This window comes from Osmia lignaria, chromosome 8 (assembly GCF_051020975.1).
Source record: "Osmia lignaria lignaria isolate PbOS001 chromosome 8, iyOsmLign1, whole genome shotgun sequence".
In the NCBI taxonomy this organism is placed as follows: domain Eukaryota; kingdom Metazoa; phylum Arthropoda; class Insecta; order Hymenoptera; family Megachilidae; genus Osmia; species Osmia lignaria.
The window spans coordinates 11,019,428-11,038,168 of NC_135039.1; the positions used below are offsets into that span (position 1 = coordinate 11,019,428).

The 18,741-nt window shown below is 37.0% G+C and overlaps 4 protein-coding genes and 1 long non-coding RNA gene across 10 annotated transcripts; 3 read left to right on the top strand and 2 right to left on the bottom strand.

The window, feature by feature from the left end:
- Positions 1 to 1,261: 1,261 nt before the first annotated feature.
- Positions 1,262 to 12,103, bottom strand: Alh (coiled coil domain containing protein Alhambra). Of its 4 annotated transcripts, XM_034334700.2 has the most exons (15): positions 12,027 to 12,103; positions 10,437 to 11,005; positions 10,268 to 10,347; positions 10,032 to 10,196; positions 9,749 to 9,946; positions 9,551 to 9,668; positions 9,006 to 9,379; positions 8,606 to 8,934; positions 7,120 to 7,614; positions 6,863 to 7,046; positions 6,542 to 6,773; positions 6,147 to 6,299; positions 5,659 to 5,923; positions 5,452 to 5,580; positions 1,262 to 5,371 (listed from the first exon to the last, which is right to left on the bottom strand). In XM_034334700.2, the coding sequence occupies exons 2-15, from the start codon at positions 10,543 to 10,545 to the stop codon at positions 5,221 to 5,223; spliced, it is 2,982 nt and encodes a 993-aa protein (XP_034190591.1). In that variant the 5' UTR covers positions 10,546 to 11,005; positions 12,027 to 12,103; the 3' UTR covers positions 1,262 to 5,220. The 4 variants fall into 4 exon arrangements, with proteins under 4 accessions (XP_034190591.1, XP_034190589.1, XP_034190590.1 ...); XM_034334698.2 differs by having other exon boundaries at positions 9,006 to 9,668; XM_034334699.2 differs by lacking the exon at positions 5,452 to 5,580 and having other exon boundaries at positions 9,006 to 9,668.
- LOC117608936 (arylalkylamine N-acetyltransferase 1) lies at positions 11,364 to 12,650 on the top strand. The gene has a single exon (XM_034334708.2). The coding sequence runs from the start codon at positions 11,772 to 11,774 to the stop codon at positions 12,480 to 12,482; it is 711 nt and encodes a 236-aa protein (XP_034190599.2). The 5' UTR covers positions 11,364 to 11,771; the 3' UTR covers positions 12,483 to 12,650.
- Positions 12,651 to 12,875: 225 nt separating this feature from the next.
- Positions 12,876 to 16,206, top strand: LOC117608935 (uncharacterized). Of its 3 annotated transcripts, none has more exons than XM_076689747.1 (4): positions 14,265 to 14,423; positions 14,785 to 15,070; positions 15,134 to 15,958; positions 16,007 to 16,206. In XM_076689747.1, the coding sequence occupies exons 1-3, from the start codon at positions 14,419 to 14,421 to the stop codon at positions 15,623 to 15,625; spliced, it is 783 nt and encodes a 260-aa protein (XP_076545862.1). In that variant the 5' UTR covers positions 14,265 to 14,418; the 3' UTR covers positions 15,626 to 15,958; positions 16,007 to 16,206. The 3 variants fall into 3 exon arrangements, with proteins under 3 accessions (XP_034190598.2, XP_076545862.1, XP_034190597.2); XM_034334706.2 differs by having other exon boundaries at positions 16,026 to 16,206; XM_034334707.2 differs by lacking the exons at positions 14,265 to 14,423; positions 16,007 to 16,206 and adding an exon at positions 12,876 to 13,015 and having other exon boundaries at positions 15,134 to 15,935.
- Positions 13,922 to 14,426, bottom strand: LOC143305591 (uncharacterized). The gene is made up of 3 exons (XR_013062633.1): positions 14,294 to 14,426; positions 14,130 to 14,191; positions 13,922 to 14,046 (listed from the first exon to the last, which is right to left on the bottom strand). It is a non-coding gene; the product is annotated as an uncharacterized LOC143305591 (long non-coding RNA).
- Positions 16,032 to 18,741, top strand: LOC117608937 (uncharacterized). Its single transcript, XM_034334709.2, has 4 exons — positions 16,032 to 16,150; positions 16,275 to 16,575; positions 16,650 to 16,748; positions 17,719 to 18,741. The coding sequence occupies exons 2-4, from the start codon at positions 16,324 to 16,326 to the stop codon at positions 18,097 to 18,099; spliced, it is 732 nt and encodes a 243-aa protein (XP_034190600.1). The 5' UTR covers positions 16,032 to 16,150; positions 16,275 to 16,323; the 3' UTR covers positions 18,100 to 18,741.

Here is an 18,741-nt window from a genome sequence, read left to right on the forward strand (position 1 = left end):
AAAGTGAAATTGTCTAGGCATCCGATTCGAGGCAAAGATCCTAAATCTAGTAGCTCTGCTCTTCCTTCAATTCAAGTCAGTGGTTCCTCTTTACTCTCTACAATTTTGAAACATTAAGCAAATATTGTTTAACAATAATTTACTGAATTTACATGAATTATTATGAAGTAATGCTTCACAGAGGATTTCAAATATTCCACCTATAACAGGCTAGGAAATCTTTCATTCCAGAATTAAAAATAATTAACACATTGCCAATCATGAAAATCAAGTGGATCAAGTATACTTTGAGACAAATTATTCATGCAAGTTAAATCTACAATGTGGAAGATTAGTCTAAAAATCACTACAATTTTGAAACATTAAGCAAATATTGTTTAACAATAATTTACTGAATTTACATGAATTATTATGATGTAATCCTAGACACAGGATTTCAAATATTTCACCTATAACTGGCTAGGAAATCTTTCATTCCAGAATTAAAAATAATTAACATATTGCCAATCATGAAAATCAAGTGGATCAAGTATACTTTGAGACAAATTATTCATGCAAGTTAAATCTACAATGTGGAACATTTGTCTAAAAATCACTGACTTAAATGGAACTCAGTGTATCCTGAAAAGGAGGACGAAGTCTTCGGTGAATGATTTTAGGTTAACGCGTTAAAGAACAATCAGCCTTTTGTCGTTAGAAAATTTTCCCCCTGTGAAAACACATATGGCATTTCGCTTGTTATGCTCTTCCTTTTTCTTACTTCGTTACGGATACATAAACGCACGTTCTAAGAACATTTCAAAGGTGGCTTGCAAAAGGTATCCCCTGGATTTTAGCTGCACGTTTCTAGTTTGAAAATATACAAAAGAACACCAGGGTACATGCTGCAACCTTTGAAGTGTCCTGATATTCAGCGATACACCTTTTCTTCTTTTTCTTTCCATTTTTTTTTTTGTTCTTTACATGAATAGCTAGCGCCTTACGCGTTGCAGGCTGTCCCAAGAGAAATTTCAATCATTTTTTAAATATTTTATTTAATAAGTATCTTGGGAAAGCTTGCAAGTGTATCGAGTCTTCCCTCGATTCCTCCAGCTCCTTTTTCTATCGCACTAATTATCTTTACAGTGAATTGATTCATTCTATTCGTTTGTCTAGAGACGTGGGTTCCATTGTGGGGGCTCAGCTAATTCTCTCTGTCTCGTAGAAAAATGAAAAAACACGCTTCACAAACGACGCCGGACTTGGTTCACTCGCACACAGATTTCTTTTTTTTTCTTTTTTTTTTTACTTTCCAACAGTGACACTTAATAGACGATCTCGAGTATCAAAATGCTACTTTAAGGGTATGGTCTGTGCCAATATTTCGGCCAATCAAAGCATTGTTGCCGCCTTGGACGCTGATCTCTTTTCACAGTTTTCATTTCATTCGACTTCTCTTAACGTTAAGTCTAATTTCAAACAAAGTAGATAGATACAATTACAGGGGAATCTAATGTTTTTGTTGAGCAAATCACTTAAAATTAATAGCCTTTTTCTTTTGTTCACTCTATGCAAATTCATTCTGTTATCAGACACTTTCTTAATTTTGAAACAATCAGGTTTCTCTTTGATTAGCAAGTTTTCCTTAAAGTGAACAAATATCTATACACCTAACTCTAAACGCATCATTTTTCGTGTACATAATGTATATGTATGTACGAAACATTTAAGAGTTACAATAAAGCTACTAGTGAATAGAAAATCCTAAGAAATAGAGCCACATTGGGTTTATACAAAACTTATAAAGGAATAGCTTAATTCTATTAGATGTACAAATTAATTCGGCGCCTTTTCTTTTTTTAATTAATGTTATAGTTACAAGTATTGAATTTATTGTTATCGATATCATTCTCGCGCTATTTTTCAAATTCACAAAAGCGCGGGAATATATTCGAATTTAAAATAGTAACTAAGAATGTGTAATATTAAAGGTACAATATCAATCATACTGTCCGTTCGTCTAGTGTATTTTGTAATTTCAAATAAATGATTGAATATTCTAAAGCTTTTATCAGATGATTATGTTAATTATTTTAACGCTTTTATTAAATAATTAGATTTATGATATTTGCTGCGGTTAAACTTGGACTCCAAAGTCAGTGCTTTTTCACTAGACGAACGGACACTATGATTCATATTGTACAGACTTAATTTGTCTCGCGCCATTTTTCAAATTCACAAAAGCGCGGGAAAATATTCGAATTTTAAATACTAAGAAAGTATAATATTAAAGGCACCGAATTAATTTGTACACCTAATATACAATTTACAAGAACACTCTTCCTTGATAATAATTTTATGCGAATCGATTTCGCAGTAGATTTTCGAGGTTAAAAACACTTAACATTTCCTTGTTCATTCTGCATAAGCCCAATGTTCCCCAGAATTAGAGACTTTGGTGAAAATAAAAGTCAAATTTCCAAGCGACAATAGCTTCGAGGAACCAATCCACGGTGGATTAGGAACACAATAATTTATTTGTACGATTTGAAATTGAACACAAGACAAACGAGAGCGTGAAAGTGTCGAAATTAAGGGGCAACTTTGGGTTTTCAATTTCTTCCATTTCGTCAAAGTTCTTTCACCAAGCAAGAGAAAACGATTCGCCGTGGCGATTTTGTTATGTCTCAAAATCTTAAACAAATTATCTCTATTGATCGTTTAAGAGATTGAGAAGAGTTCAATGATTCGATTGCAAAAATTTGGCACTGTCTGTTGTGTAAAAATATTATCGTTTACTGCTCTCTGTTAACTTCGCTTATTCTTTTTCTCTCTCTATCGTACACGCTTTGTTCTCGTCTCTCTTATTCTTAAAACGTACAACGACACTACATCGAGAAATAACGCATAAAATACTCTTCATCGGTATAAACGCACTGTTGTCCTTTTTACCCGCGACTTGGTGAAAATCGTTTTTTGCCTGACGGAAAAGTCGGTCAATCGAGACAGCATGGTGTGTTTTATAAAGAAACTTTCAAGTGTCGACAATTTTTCTTTTTGTACAATTAAAAGTGTGATTCAGGCTGTCTCACGAGACATTTTAAGTACCATAAATTAATGACAAATACAGTATGTACAATATAAATTGGACCAGCACTTCGTTCTCGACAGAACCGACGTGTACACGAAGAAAACTCGATAGAATTTTGTTAAAGTTAATCGATTTTTCCCTGAGTGGTGACGAGCTAACCTGAAAAATCTTTCGTGTCCTCGTGATCTACCACTATTTATCGTATTACAAAGTAAGCCTAGAGGTGGTTCTATCCGTTCGCTTTTAAAAACAAAATTTACAATCCTCGAACACAGTACGCACCGATTTCAAATCGTCTTTCCGTAAAATAATACTTTAGAATGGAGAACACAATATGGTAATACATATAATTAACTTTATGTAAAAAAAAAAAAAAAATTCCATTCTGTATAATTAAATGCAAACTCTAATTTTAACAGTTGAAAATTAATAAGAAAACGAAATAAATTCATGCTTTTGACATTAAAACGGAAAGACAGATTTTCCGTCACGTTCAATCATTATTTTACTTTCTTATCACTTTCAGTTAAAATGTTCATCGATTGGCGATACGTGAAAAGCAAAGCGTTCCACTCAAAAGTATCCCTCGCATGTTCGAATTTATCTAATTTCGCGTACTTGTATAAAATAATTAACTAAAGTTGAATGACAATGCATGTATGTACAATTAAAAGTGTATCTGTGTATGTGTGCTGCCATCGAGAAAGGTAAGGTACTAGCAACGAAGAAAGATGAATCGCAAATGAACCAGGAAAACACTAACGCATCCCATCATCGAAGATCCGGAACTTAAGGTTGCAATTCAAGCGGTTCCTAAGTAACGTAAAAACAAATCATGTATTCGCTCTAAAGACTATTTATCAACCTGTTTCACAGCGAGTTTATTGGTGGAAGGCAGTGCTCGAGTTATACGTCTAAAGTAGTATGTTTCTATATGTATAAGATTAGAATATACATTGATTCGACTGTGAAATAGGTCAATTGTATATTACAATTCATTACGAAGGTGTTAGCCTTGCGACATAAGTGGCGCGCTAAAGGAAATCCCCAAAACATTGTACCTGATATTACGGGCTCGGGTGGGCTCGGAAAAGATCGGGCGGTGTCGGGCGGTTGAGCGATGCATGCGCGCAGTCGAGTAGCCAGACTATTTCGGCTTCGGTCGGGTACAGTCGGACTGATTCGGACGAGCTCCCGCGGGCCGCGGTCCGCGACCCAACTCTCGTATCCGAACCTGCCCGACTCCATCCGACCTGAGCCGACAGCCGAGCCACCCGACTGCACGTATGCATCGGACACCCGCCCGAGCCCGCCCGATGTTTCCCGAACCGACCCGAATAGTCCGACCGCACATCACTATTGTACACGGCACGGCATTTTTTAAAAATCGATGTCGATGGAATCGTTCAGCAAAAAATGCCTATGTAAAAACAATACGGGCGACTTTGTCGTACCACCAGACTTACACGCAATTGTAACCTCTCGTTAAAATGTACACCTACTCGTAATATTATTGCTATTCGTCGCGATAGATTAACTTACAGTCTAAAATTTGTACATCTGTGGATTTGCCGTTTAATTTTTTTCTTCCTTTTTTTTTTTCAAATCTTTTCAATGTTTTCTCTCTTTACGATGCCGACGATAAATAGATTGTCTCAGACGTGCTCGACAACGTGCAACCAATGAAAAAACGAAAGAACGAGTGATTCTCTAAGTCTAGAAGTAACCGTTTCTTCGCTTTAAACTACAAGGCCTCTCTATTTTATAATGCTTGTCATTTTTCGTGTTTGTGAAATCAATCTACCAATCTACATACTGTTACCTGTGAAATTTGCTGAGAGATTGGAAATGTGAATATAAAAACGTATGAATTCATAGAATCTCATTCGCTCGCGAATGAAATTATGAATCGACATAACCTTTAAATGATAAATGCAAATGCTTTCTTTCCGACTAACGGTGTTCAGTTTTATCCTACTAATGCAAAATGACCGAGCAGAAACCCCAGTCGGTTATCCGATTCTCGTTGAAGAAGCACGTGAAGCAGATCTTGAGGATGAGACAATTTTCTTTATCCCTCAAATTTTATTATTATTACGTCGGTCAACGGATGCAGCATGCTCTTCTCTGTTTATTCTTTGCATCTATCTTCAGCTGGGTTTCCCCGGCGGCCCGTGGCTGGGCGGAGATGGTCCGTGCGAGTGAAGGTTATGAACGTTACCCACTTGATTGCTCGTTAGACTGGACACGGTAGGCTGATACATCGAAGGCATGTAATTGCTCGACGACTGTGGCACTGACCTGGAAGCACACGAAACACCAGATAATAATATTCGTAGAATGAAAAAATGAATATTAATCGCTTGGCAGCGATTTGGCACCTTGGTACTCCGCGCACTGGATCTGGCGTGACGGACGAATTCCTAACCACTCCAGAATTACCAGTCGGCGCCGGGGATACTATATTGCTCGGCTGCCCTTGATGGTACCCGCTCCCGGCAGGACTGTGTCTGTTCGCAACGATAGCAACAAAAATTGAACGTTGCAGTATCCGTAACCGGATGCCGCGTGAAAGACAAACACGTTACCTGATCGTTGGACTCGGCTGGGGCGCGACCAACGACGTTCGGTGTTGATACTGAGACAGAGAAGCCGCGGCTGGAGGGGAAGGATCCGGCGGTAAGCCGTTTTCTAACCCCGCCGAGTGATTACTCGCGCTCGAGTGCGGCATGTACGTGTTGTTCACTCGAGGTTCGCGATTCACTCTTGGAACCGGAGCCGCCGCTCCTGGAGGTACTTCGGGGTGTGGAACATTGGGGTGCGACGGGTTAACGTTTGGGTGTATGTTGTTCACTAGAATTTTAGTAAAATTAGATTATCAATTGAAATATATATTTGTATATTTATTGTCATGTCCTGTGACAATTCCATTAGACTAATCATTCTAATATACATAAGCAATGTAGTGGACTCAGTGAGAGAGAGTCCTCCCTACATTACATTATAATTTATTATTTATATTATATATATATATAAAACTTGGAATGTAAAGAAATAAGTATGAAATATAAATTACCAGGATGTGCACTAGGCTGAGTCGTCAGTGGGATAGCAAGTCTAGCATTCACAGCCAATAAGTGATCTCTCCTTTGCAAAAGACTATTTACATGTTCCTCTAGCCTAAGGTTCTCTGCTCTCAACTGATGAAGACACGAAAGTAGGGAAGCAACTGTAAAAATAATTTTAAAATATAATTAGTCTTCTTCCTTTAACACGAGTTAAATTGATTAAATTCAACGAGCCAGGAAGCAACATCTTGTACAACGTCATAGGATTTTATGATACAAATGGATGCAACAAAAAATACACGTTCATGCATGCTTATTTTAAAAGAGAGAAATAATAAATTGATCCCCAATTTTCACCAAACCCATGCGACTGAAAGCATGTTTTTCCTTGCCGTACACTCACTGTCAAAGTGTTGAGCTTGCTCCATCAGAAACTGACTTCCCTGTTCCCACTGCCTCTCCAGAAGCTGATCCAACGTTTGGGGTATCGTTCCACCTCCCAAAGCACCGGTACCGGCGATATTAACGCTAGCACTTGCATTACTATTAATATTCATGTTGGAGTTTGTATTGCTGTTTGTATTAAAAACTGAAGAAAACGATGTGGGTGGTGCACCTGTTTGATTGGATCGTATCTGTTTGCAAAAAAATATATGATTAAAATAAAAAAAAAAAGTTCTATGAATTTCGCTTTCTTTGAAAAAACATTTTTTCAAATACATACAGACGCGATCACTCGACTGTGCAGCTGTGGACCAACTAAATTCGTCGTCGAATTACTAGCTTCTGTAAAAATAGAGTGTGCTTCTAGCTCTTGCGAAAGTGTATCAGACATTTTTTGCGCCATTGTCGAAGTTGGATTCAACTGATTTCCTAACATATGAGGCGCACTAACTCCATTCTGAAATCTATTGCATTATTTGAATTAGAATATGAAGAATAATTAATTGTAAATATTGTCACAACAATTATGATTCTTACAACTTAATATCTTTCTCCTCTTTAGGATGTGTCAGCGTTGGAGTACTGGACGCAGAGGGTGTAGGTGTCGTAGAAGCTGCACTAGCACTTTTCCTCTTTCTTCTTCCCGGTCCATTACTACTCATACTCTCTGAACCAGGACTACTTGGAGGAGACTCTTTGACGGTAGGACCCATTAGATTCGTGGAGCCAGAATTAACACTGCTAAAGTGACCGGTGCCTAATGTTGGCCCTTGAATAATGGATGGTATGGGTGCAACAGTTATGGCGGGTGGGGGAGTCTGATGGTTGCTTCTTCCACCCCGTTTAGATGTTGTTACTACCGCACTGCTGGATACCGATGTTACAACAGAAGAAGCTGATGGTTGAGATTGCTGTTGCTGTTGCTGCTGGTGAGGCTGCGACGGTACTTGCGCTTGAGCCAATGCTGGTTGACTGTTCGATGATCCACGCTTTGGCTTTCGAGATTTGTCTTGTTTATCAGATGACTGAGAACTGAAAAGAAAAAGAATAAAATTGTATATAATGCAGCTTTATCAGCTGGGTCCTTTGCTGTAATTTAAAAGTAAAAAAAAATTTTTGTAATGATATGAAATAAAATTATAATCTAATTAATTAGTTGGTACTTGATTTGTATTATAATGGAGAACTTTTATGTATATTGTTTACAAAATAGAGAAAAACAAATATTATAATCCACCAATAAAACTGAAAAATCAGAAATGTATCCTTGAGTGTAAAAGTTACATAAGCAATAATGCACATACAATAACGTAAGTGTATTACATAAAATTGATTGTTGTACAAAATGCAAAATAAACGAACCGTTATACAGTGCCATTTATAATATCACGTTACTCCTTTCCTTCGTTCGTTGCCCTTGAGGCCCCTTGAGGTAGAAAAAACAAACATAACCTCAAAGTACTGTTAAAATTACGGACGAAACTCAGAATATTAAAATAATCACGGTTCTCTGTAAGAATTTAGGTCCCACTGATGATTCTCTACAATTTATACCGAAGAAATACGAAACAATACAAGTTTTCATTAATTATTGTAACCATGAAGTGCAGAATACCATGGTAAACGTTTTTCAATTAAAACAGTTATTTTTCAAACAGTTTAAAGAAATAAATTGCACTTCGGAGGAACGATGTTTTGCACAGTATTATGAATTCACAGATCACAACATTTTTCTATTTATCTAATGACTTTTATCGTATATAAGAAGAGGTTAAAAACAAAGAGGCTTGTTTATCCAAAGAGTCGGCCATTTTGATATCCCCTCTCTTGGCGCGCGATTTGAATTGAATACAATATTTTCTCAAATTCTTAGCTTCGTTTACTTTTATATTATGAAAATACTTTTCTCTATTGTTATTGCTGGAAATTATAATAAATATAATACGTTTATTTTGCATGGAGAAAAACCCTGAATATTCAAATAATAATTAAAATCAAAACATTTACATATTATTACACTTACCGAGATCTCTTGGCGGGAGCTTCTTCGTTTACAAATCTTTCAGAATTCGACACAGCGTTCGCTCTAGCTTCCATGTTTGCCGCGGTGGTGATGATACTTTGCTGGAGTTGCTGATAAAGCGTCGGCGCGCTTGTAACTACACTCTGCACCGTATTAGACAGAGAAGTCGCGGTCAACGGAACGGACACCACTATGCTGTTTGAAGTAGTCGTGGGTGACTGAGCAATTGTTGATGACTGAGACTGCGTTACCGTCATTATCACAGGTGTGGTAGTCGCTTCTGTAGTGACTGGAGTATTTGACGATTGAATTGGACTCTCAACCTTCAACTGATAGAAAAATAAAGTATAAATTACAGACGTTGAAGTGTAAAGTAAAACATTTCCAAAAATTCAGTTACCTTTTTTGATTTTTCCGGTTCGGTAGTTGTACTCAAGCTTGTAGCTTCCGTAATGGTTGTCTGTATGTTATTGCTTGATACAGCTTGTTGTACAATGGAACTGACAGCGACAACAACCGATCCGCTGGCTTCCGAGCTGACCGATTGGTTCGAATTTTCATTTCCTATTACCGTTGGGGTACGGGCTCCCGTTTTTCTTTTTTTACTGTGACTCGACGTCTTGTTCGACGACGAAGAGTTCGATTTCGTTTGTCCGCCGCTTTTATGCCCCGAGTTCGAGTTCGATCCCGATTTAATCGTTGCGGCTGCTACAGCAGTAGTGGAAGTAGTGCCATCATGTCCGAACACACTCTCCGATTGGGTGACGATTGTCTCTACGAAGTTTGAAGTTGTGAATTTACTGGAATTTGTGGTGTTGTCTTTGGGTGTATTACGGCCGCTGCTGCTTTTGTCGTCAGCAACGCCATTTATTTCTAGACTTGGACTAGTATTGGATTTGTTTTTAGAATTGGTAGTGGATTTGGAACTTGAACTCTTTCTTTTACCACTTGATGAAGATTTTATCGGAGTCTCTGCTTCCTTTTCAGGTGACGAATCTGATGAGCCATTATCAGCTGGTATTGGCTTGTAAGGTGGTATGGTTTTTACATTACCACCCTTTTTCTACAAATTATGATGAAATTTTTTTTATTTTAATCTGTATATGTACTCAGAGAGAGCGATTAGAAAGCGAGAAGACTAACCAATTTTGAATAATGATGCTGGCAGTATCCACAGTATTTTACGTTATCAAGATAGTTGCCAGCTTCTTCGCAGAGCAAGCCAAGAGCCTGAGCACACGTAACATGAAATTGCTGCCTGCAGCCAGTCTTGTTACACTGCATACAGGCTCCTACATTTGCTCTGCTACCCCTTCCTTGTTCTTCGCATATATAACACGACTGAAACAATGAAGATTGTATATAACACAGTCAAGGATTTTCTAAAACCATGCCATTTAAGCAGAATAATTATCTATGCTTTTACCTTACTAAACCTTTCTGATGGTATAAGTTGCAAAATGATCGGTTCCATGGTTGTCACGTTACCAAATCTAACTTCCGGTATGTACAATGCACAAACCACGTGTGCCCAGCCAGCCTGATCTGTTCTCTTAAGAGCTCCATCACGGCTTGGACATAACTCGCAGCGCTGCGAAGTAGTATTATAAAAGGTAGATCGATCATCATTGTTGTCGCTCCAAAAATATTAATCGTACTTACCACACGGGCACTACGCTCTTGTGATTCGCACTTTCTACAGTACCATGGTCCTGTTGGCACTGTGACGATACCATAGCAAGCTGTAAAACGATTAGTAATGACCAAACTAATGACTGAGTGTAAGCTTAATTTAATTCATATTACCTTACATGAAATAATGAAAACAAACCTTGGTGTACAGCAACTGTGCAACCTTGACCATCGCAATACACCAACGGATTTTCAGTCCAACCCCTCTCGTCAGAACACACGCAGCACCCTCCAAGCATCTCCTTCATGCTGTGTTCCAAGCAATTCGGAAGACGAGACTAGCATGAGGAGCTAGGCGAGCCGCAGGTAAAGACGTGGCGCGAGGTAGATTCGCTTTCGCAATTGCATCCTGGCGATGGTATTCCTCGATTCCTTGCTTCCCTCACCGATCTCCTTGATTCTACCGTACACGCGTGACGCATTCAACGATGAATCGTGGCTGAACTCGCGGTTGCACGTTGTACGTCGCGAATATGACCCACGACGCGAGCACACGAACTGGCGACACCGAGGCGCTTCCAGTATATCGTGCACCATGCGTTCTCGTAGAAAATTTCCTTTTGCAACGTACTCGGACGGTTTGTTATTTACAACGGCGCTCTATTTGTTTCGCTGGTCGGCCATCTTATTTTTCTTGTCGCGCTTCTTATGCGCATGCGCGGCTCTACCAGCTGCCGCGAAAATGGAAAAGCATGTTCGAAAATGCGCCTACAAAGAAAATTCATTAATTATTACATACTAATTATTATTATTATTATTAATAATTACTATAATAATTACTAAATTAATAATTATTAATATTTATTATTATTTAATCTTGCAAGTATCGCAGCGAATTTTCCTAATAAATAATTAAACAATGTTCAACCAATTATCCATGTATTATATACTAATTATTATTATTATTAATAATAACTATAAAAAAATTATAATAATTACTAAATTAATAATTATTAATATTTATTATTATTTAATCTTGCAAATATCGCAGTGAATTTTCCTAATAAATCATTAAATAATGTTTAACCAATTATCCATGATTAATTAAAATTATTCCCTCTGTTCAGAATATAGGTGTTTAAAGATTAGCACCATTAATGTATCCTTTGACAGAGGAAAGCTATTAATTTCAGTATCAATGTAAATTATAATGAATTGTAATGACGAGTTACAATCTTATCAATGAAGATAGTGTGGTTGCGCGTACGCGTGTACGACCCACCAATCACTAACCCCAACTGTTTATAAGAGCATAAGAATGTACACACCAGTAGTATGGGTGTGTTGAATGAATCACAAATGAGACAGCAAAATAATTTAATCACTTGCATGTTAATAGTGAACACTAATATAAAATGAACTAGCAAAGAACAGAAAATGTGTTGTTTTAAATAAAAAAGCGGTTCAATGAAGTAAAAGAAGTGATGGTAAAGTAAATCCCTGAAATTATTTGGATCACCACAATAGTTCCAAGATGGAGCTAAGCAATGATCTATGTAATTTTAAATGGGCGACGTCCTCCCATTTGCCTGAAATTTTATCATTTTTATATGAAAATTTTGATAAAGAAGAAACTATGCTGACAAGCCTGAGGGATAATAATACTCTAACAGCTGAAGATGAAAAATCAATGAGGATGGATCATGAAAGATTGATCCGAGCGATCTTCGCTTTTTCCCCTTGTTTGATAGCCGTGGAAAAATCATTAAAAAAGATCATTGGCGTGAACCTGATGATTGTCAGCAGGAATTCCAAGTTCGACGACAAAGCTGATGGAGTATCCGCTGCGTTCGCCAACAATCCTCCTACAACAAAATTAATGAAACAGTATTTCAATTATCTGTCGGTAATCAGCGAGAAGGCTGATCTGTTCGACAAGTTTCCTAACGCTAGAGTAGCTGTAGAGTTCTACGCGGTTGCCATTGATAAGAATTACCGTAGACGAGGCCTCTCAAAAGCGCTGATGGCAGCTGGAATATCGTTTGCAAAAGACACCGTCCAGGATGCTGGATTCATATTCGGAGTGTACACCTCCCTGTACTCGAAAAAAGCAGCTGAGACCCTTGGTTTGAAAAGCGTCATGGACGTTGATCTTCTAACTTATAAGGATGCTGATGGTCAGCCTATTTTCCAGGATACTCCTCCACATAATATTGTTTCTGTCATGGTGTTACAGCTTGCATAAAACCTTTCAAATAAAATTGTAATTAAAATTCTAATTAAATATTACAGCCTTTTCTCCCTATTCTATGTTACACTACCTTAAGATAATTGAACTATTTTTAGCAATGCAACATATGGTACAAATATTTCTAATCCTTATCTACTATCTAATGAATAGTCATTACCAGTGCTAGAAACTGCATAATTTTCCTGGTTGCAATTTTCCTATCTAGCAGACTGTTTCATTAAGCTGGTGCTGCATCTACCAATGATTCATTCCTCTTCATAGGAACATTTGTTATCTAATATTGTCATAGCGTATGATAATGCAATGTATCGTAGGATCTTCTAGCAATGTTAACCGGGGAAGTACCAGTGGTCTTCGCATTGAAAGCCCCGGGAATTAGAGCGACTTCGTTTCGCGCGGTAGACCATAAAAGAGAGTAACAGCAGTGTTTCGCGTTGCAATTCGCTGGTATTGTTCCTCGAAGGATAATCGTGTTTTTCAAAATCAAAATATCTCCAATTGTATCCTGTAAAACAAAAACGATCATTGTAAGTAACTTTAGCAATTATAAGAGTATGATTTCTATTTTGTTCTGAAGATTTATACCTGCAGCCCGACACTGGTATAATTTCCGTTATCGCTGCATATTCGGGCTCTTATCAGCGATACTTCTACGTAATTAATTTAAAACCAGTTGTATAAAGGCGATTTTATCTTTGTATTCATGTTTACATTTTCTGAAAATTAAAATTGAAATTTAGTATAAGAGTACAATTTTCTGGTTGAAAATCAGAAAAATAAATAATTATTATTAATATCAATATTAGATATAATATAATATATTGATTCCGCAGATCAATATACATTAATAATAATTATTATTATTATTAATATCAATATTAGATATAATGTAATATATTGATTCCACAGATCAATATACATTAATAATAATAATTATTATTATTAATATCAATATTAGATATAATGTAATATATTGATTCCACAGATCAATATACATTAATAATAATAATAATAATAATAATAATTATTAATATCAATATTAGATTTTCTGGTTGAAAATCAGAAAACCTTGAGCACAATTAACACTTCATTCATGCAAATTGACTAAAAACAAAATCACAAAGTTTCAATTCAGGTATAATTAAAAGAGAAAACACACAGAAAGTATGCTCACTTTCAACAATATAATATTCCATCTCTTCAGTAAGAAAAATGTAATTAATGTAATGTTTAGAAAAGTGTGTGTGTGTTTTATTTTTAAATAGAAATTGATTAAGAGTTTATGACCAAGAATCATTAGTGTATGTTAATGAATGAAGCCATATTAACACTACATTAACGCGTACGGAGATAACGGGTTCCTGAACTTCCTCTGGGATAATTAACATTTATCTCTGGTATTTTCACTCCTTTCGTTGTCACGGCCTTGTATATTCAATGATTCGTGCCCGCCGCACGCGTATCGCGTTTCTTATTCATTGTTCATCCAACTTCAATTGTTATCAACTGTAACGTGATTCGTTGGCTGAAAGGAATTTCCCGGTGGTATCCTTTTACCCTAAGTTTAATAAATAAAATTTACTTTAGTGAATGCATTGTATCAAACTTATCAATTAAAATAATTGAAAGAAATACACCTACCATGTAATCAATTTCCATGTCTCATTGGAATTCATTTCAAGTCTGGGATAGCATAGAATTATCTGAAAAAGTGAAATATTTTTAAATTGTAGATAATTTAAAGAATTAAAGATCTTGTGGAAAATATTGACAGGGTAACAAAAAACAAATTATTTATCGTTTACCGTACAGAATATTGAACCTTTTCTCGATTACACAATAACGTTCACGCTCCTTATATTCTCAACCGGTTTGCCGATAATGGCCAGTATAGCGCGAACCGTCAGCCTTCGCAGATCTCTCTTGAACAATGAGGTAAGAATTAGTGCAATGATTCATTGAACAGACTGCTGTTTTCACTACTCATATTTAACACTAAACCTACCAGAGCTACTGTGACTACTGTTAAGACTTTAAAAATAAATGTTTTCTAATTAATACATGACAATTATTTTGTGTTTTATTGCACCTACTAAATTCTGTATTATTTATAATCAATTGGAAGAAATATAACGTTTATTTGACCGCCATCGGTAGAAACAGGTATATATAAAATGTCGGTAGGTTTAGTGTTAAAATACATTACTCTTATTCAGTGTTACCTAAATTTTCTATAAGGTCCATGAATTAAAAAAAATTCAGTAGCAAGTGTTAATGATAATTATTCTCCTTTCAGGACCAGAAACAGAATGCCACCCTATCGGGTATGGGGCTCTATAGAAGATGGGAGCATCGAATTCGAATCTCTAACAGATGACACCCTCGAGGGTGCTATAAACGTAATAAGGGAGAGTTTCTTTGTCTACGAGAGTGTTTGCAGGGGTGTTGATCTTCTGTCAGAGCCTGGTGCATCGAAGGAGCTTGAGAAACTTTGCCTGGATGCTGCCAAGGATGGGATCAGTGTTGTGGCCATCGATGTGAACAGTGGTGAAGTTATTGGAGTTGCCTTCAACAAAATGCAGGTAAAATAATATCTTCTGAATATTTTTTAAATATGCTAATAAGATAATTATTGTTACCTGCAGGTGGCCCAGAATTCAGCAGAGAAAAGTGCCTTTGAAATTTTCAGTGAGAACTGCAAGTACCAGTCATCGAAAGCTCTGGTGGACTTCATGATTGACGTAGACTCTAGGATAAATCTTTTTAAACACTATAATACAGACTGCATCTTTGAGATTATGTTTCTGGCCACTCTGACCAGCAAACAGAAGCGCAGGATAGGAGAGCTGTTGGTTTCCTCATCGATGGAGCTGGCTAAGGAGCTGAAAAAAGAGAAACCAGTGAAAACACCAGTTACCATTGACGGTGATAATACTCTACAAAATAAGGATGCAATACCCAGTTTGATATCTGCAATTATGACTTCAAGCTACTCTCAGAAGATTGCCAGCAAGTGTGGATTCGAGGATCTGATAAAAGTACCTTATGAAAAATTCTCATTTAAGGGGAAGAGTTTTAGTGATAGAATAGGGGACGAACATCCAAGCTGCGTTTTAGTTGCTAAAAGATTACAATAGTGTAAATTAATTTATTACAATGCATTGATATTAATAGTTGTATAATTAGAATGCAACATTTGGAAAATTCTTCTACAATTTCTTGTTTATATAACACGTTATCGAGTCAGCCCGATTGGCTGGATAATCAAGTTCGAAATCAAACATTGAAACACGCGATAAATGAACGTCTGGCACGTTCAACTGTTTACGCAATCATAGAGATAGATTAAAACATATTCGTATTTCCGTAAACACGGAATGAATCGAGTATCGGTACGCATTTGTGTAATGGGGACACTGGAGAAATAAAAAGAAATTTTAAATATCATCCCTATCAATTTTCAATCTTTGGTACGTATTCTATTCAGAATCAAACGGTACCTCTAATAATCTTGATAGATAAAATACAAAATTATAGATAAGGGGACCTAACTGCAGCTACGAGTTTCATACAGATACCAAGACCATTTTTTCATCCTACATTAATTGGACAATAGAAGCTTATCAAGACACTAGTTGTATCAACAGAGGCTCTAATAACGCGTGGGTTGTATGCAATAACTAGCTCGCCTCTAGCTTTATTCTGTCGGTGTACATCAAGATTGTCGTGTGATTTCAAAGAAGTCATTGAAGTGATAAATTGTTATTCGTTCTCTTCCTGGTGAAGCAAGGGGTCCCTTCGAGTTCTTCAAGTTTTCCATTCAAACTCATCAGCCATGTCGTTGTCCTCCAACGAGCAGCTGGAGTTCAAGCTGCTCACCAGGGACAAGGTGCAGGAGGCATTGGACATTCAAACTGAAACTATGAAACAGGAATGTCTGGCTATTGGCTTTGGAATGTTTGAAGAAGTTGGCGCAGCTGAAGAAATGCGAATGGTTTTTACAGAGATCGTTAAAGACGGTTCTACGATTATGGCTGTTGACAGAGAAACGGATCAACTGGCGGCGGTGGCGTTCAATAAAATACATGCAAGTTGTTCAGCTTTTCTGTCAACTTTCCTTCTATTTCTTCTATTTCTATGATACGCTTTTCTGTACTTAAGGCTCGACCAAGAGAAGGTGAAAAGGATCAGCTGGAGATCTTCATGAAAGAGAATCTGAAGCACCGAGCGTGCCAGGAGTTGGTCAACTTCCTTGATAGCGTGAGTATCTCTCTAGTTGTCCGTTTGTTGCCCTGATAGTGTCCCTCGGTTTCGTCCTACGCCTATGTATCTTTCTGTTTATTTGAGACGCGGTTTCTTCGATGACAGATTTTTTAAACATAAACTCTTCTGATTAAAATGAGACCAAACAGGATATAATTTGGAGCATATTTATTTTATTTAACCATCCCCAATGCGAATTTTTTTTTCGTTCATAGAGTCCAAATTATGTCGTGTTTGGTCCCATTGTACCAATATGTTAAAACAATTTGCATCCAGAAAAATTGCTATCCTTCTCTGCCCACATTGTCCTTTTTCGCTTCCCAGCTAACGGACAATTAGAGAGATTTTACTGTATTGGCTGAATTATAAATTGTCCTCTCCCGTTTGCTGTATTGAGTATATTTGAAATTGTCAGGGAACCAGAAAATTTTAAACGTTATCGAAATCTCATTCAATTCGCACAGTACTTTGGAATTCTTCAACGATCGCATCGCGCCAAATGTTTTTGCAACTGCGTTCGCGATAAGAATATTATTGATAAATCCGTACGTTCACCTACGTATCTTACGCGTATCGTGTCAAAAACTTTCCTGAACTGTCCCCTTGCAATTTAAATTATACATTGCCCACGTGACCTTCTTAAAATCGCCCGATCGAGCTGATTTTTTTATACCGTAGATAACCCTTGACCTGCCCCCCCCCCCCCCCCCCCAATGGGTCAAAAACTGAATTTTCTTTTTTTGAAATAATATACTCACATTTGGACCATTTCAGTTTTTGACCTCGAAGGGGGGGGGGGGGGGGCACTATTAGAATCGCCAGGCAGCAAAAAAATCAGCTCGATGGGGGGGGGTACCCCATTTTCTTAAATTCAACCTACATTCCTGATTTCTAGATAATAAAATGTAGATTAACTGTATGCAATTCGCATCGACGGTCTGATAGTTCCATTGCATTTTGATCATAGATTCAGATGAACGTGGACATTTTCAAAAATTACAACGCGAACGGGGCGATAGAACTGTTTTATCTCGGCACTGATCCACGATATCAAGGCCGCGGGATCGGCTCCCAAATGGTACAAAAGTGCATCGAGTTTGGCCGAGGGCTCTTGAACGGCACAATGAAAAGGAGTTCGATCGACGGAAGTATCGGGAACGAACAGGTGCTTCCAGAATTTATATACGGGGTATTTGCTTCCAACTACAGTCAAAGGATCGCTGAGACGATTGGTTTCGAGGTTCTGCACGAGGTTCGATACGATGATTACTCTTTTGCTGGTAAAAAATTGTCCGAGATGATAGGGGACGTTCACAGGTCGGCTAGGTTGCAAGGTCTCAAACTCTGAGTTGTCTGAAATAGATGTTATAATGTAATGTGAAGTATAAAAGAAAAAAAGAAAGAATTCATTTTTATTAAATTAGAAAATGAAATAGATGTTATAATGTAAATTGTTAAAAAAAGAGAAAATTAATTTTTAATTTAAAAAATAACTATGCCAAAGAACTATGCCAAATTTGTATTGTTAGAACACGTTAATTATTAATATAAAAGAAAAGAAAATATATAAGTGTGCACCTAAGTTACATCCATCCTGGTTCAATAAAAATGTCATAAGCCACATCCAAAGTCCACCACCTACAATTTACAATCTCTTTTAAATAAAGTAAAATTTTTCTAATCCGTCTTGTTAAAATGAAAAAGAAAATACCTTCTATGAAAATAAAAAGGATAAGATTTTACAGAGTAAAGAGAGCAACAGTAGGGTCCAACGTAAGAAGTAATCTTCACTTCAACAGCAAACAGGCCTGAAGAGATCTTACGCTATCCACTTGCGTAAAGTGTGCTGTACTTGATGCATAATTAACTTCGTTAGCAGCTTCTCGCTTTCTGTAACTTAATTGATCTTGTTATTCTGTGATTAAGTGGATGCAGAGTAGGTAAGAAGATGAGCTCCGTTTCGCGAGTCTCACTTTTTTATATAAGTATA

What these genes read in the sequence shown, in the direction of transcription:
- LOC117608935 (XM_076689747.1), top strand. An exon ending in TTGCCTTCAACAAAATGCAG is followed by an intron (nt 15,071 to 15,133) that starts GTAAAATAATAT and finishes TGTTACCTGCAG; the next exon opens with GTGGCCCAGAATTCAGCAGA.
- Alh (XM_034334698.2), bottom strand. Translation starts at nt 10,545, where the DNA reads ATGAAGGAGATGCTTGGAGGGTGCTGCGTGTGTTCTGACGAGAGGGGT. An exon ending in CACAGTTGCTGTACACCAAG is followed by an intron (nt 10,348 to 10,436) that starts GTTTGTTTTCAT and finishes ATCGTTTTACAG; the next exon opens with CTTGCTATGGTATCGTCACA. An exon ending in CCAGTGCGCGGAGTACCAAG is followed by an intron (nt 5,372 to 5,451) that starts GTGCCAAATCGC and finishes GTGTGCTTCCAG; the next exon opens with GTCAGTGCCACAGTCGTCGA.
- LOC117608936 (XM_034334708.2), top strand. Translation starts at nt 11,772, where the DNA reads ATGGAGCTAAGCAATGATCTATGTAATTTTAAATGGGCGACGTCCTCC.
- LOC117608937 (XM_034334709.2), top strand. Translation starts at nt 16,324, where the DNA reads ATGTCGTTGTCCTCCAACGAGCAGCTGGAGTTCAAGCTGCTCACCAGG. An exon ending in TGGCGTTCAATAAAATACAT is followed by an intron (nt 16,576 to 16,649) that starts GCAAGTTGTTCA and finishes TCTGTACTTAAG; the next exon opens with GCTCGACCAAGAGAAGGTGA. An exon ending in TGGTCAACTTCCTTGATAGC is followed by an intron (nt 16,749 to 17,718) that starts GTGAGTATCTCT and finishes TTTTGATCATAG; the next exon opens with ATTCAGATGAACGTGGACAT.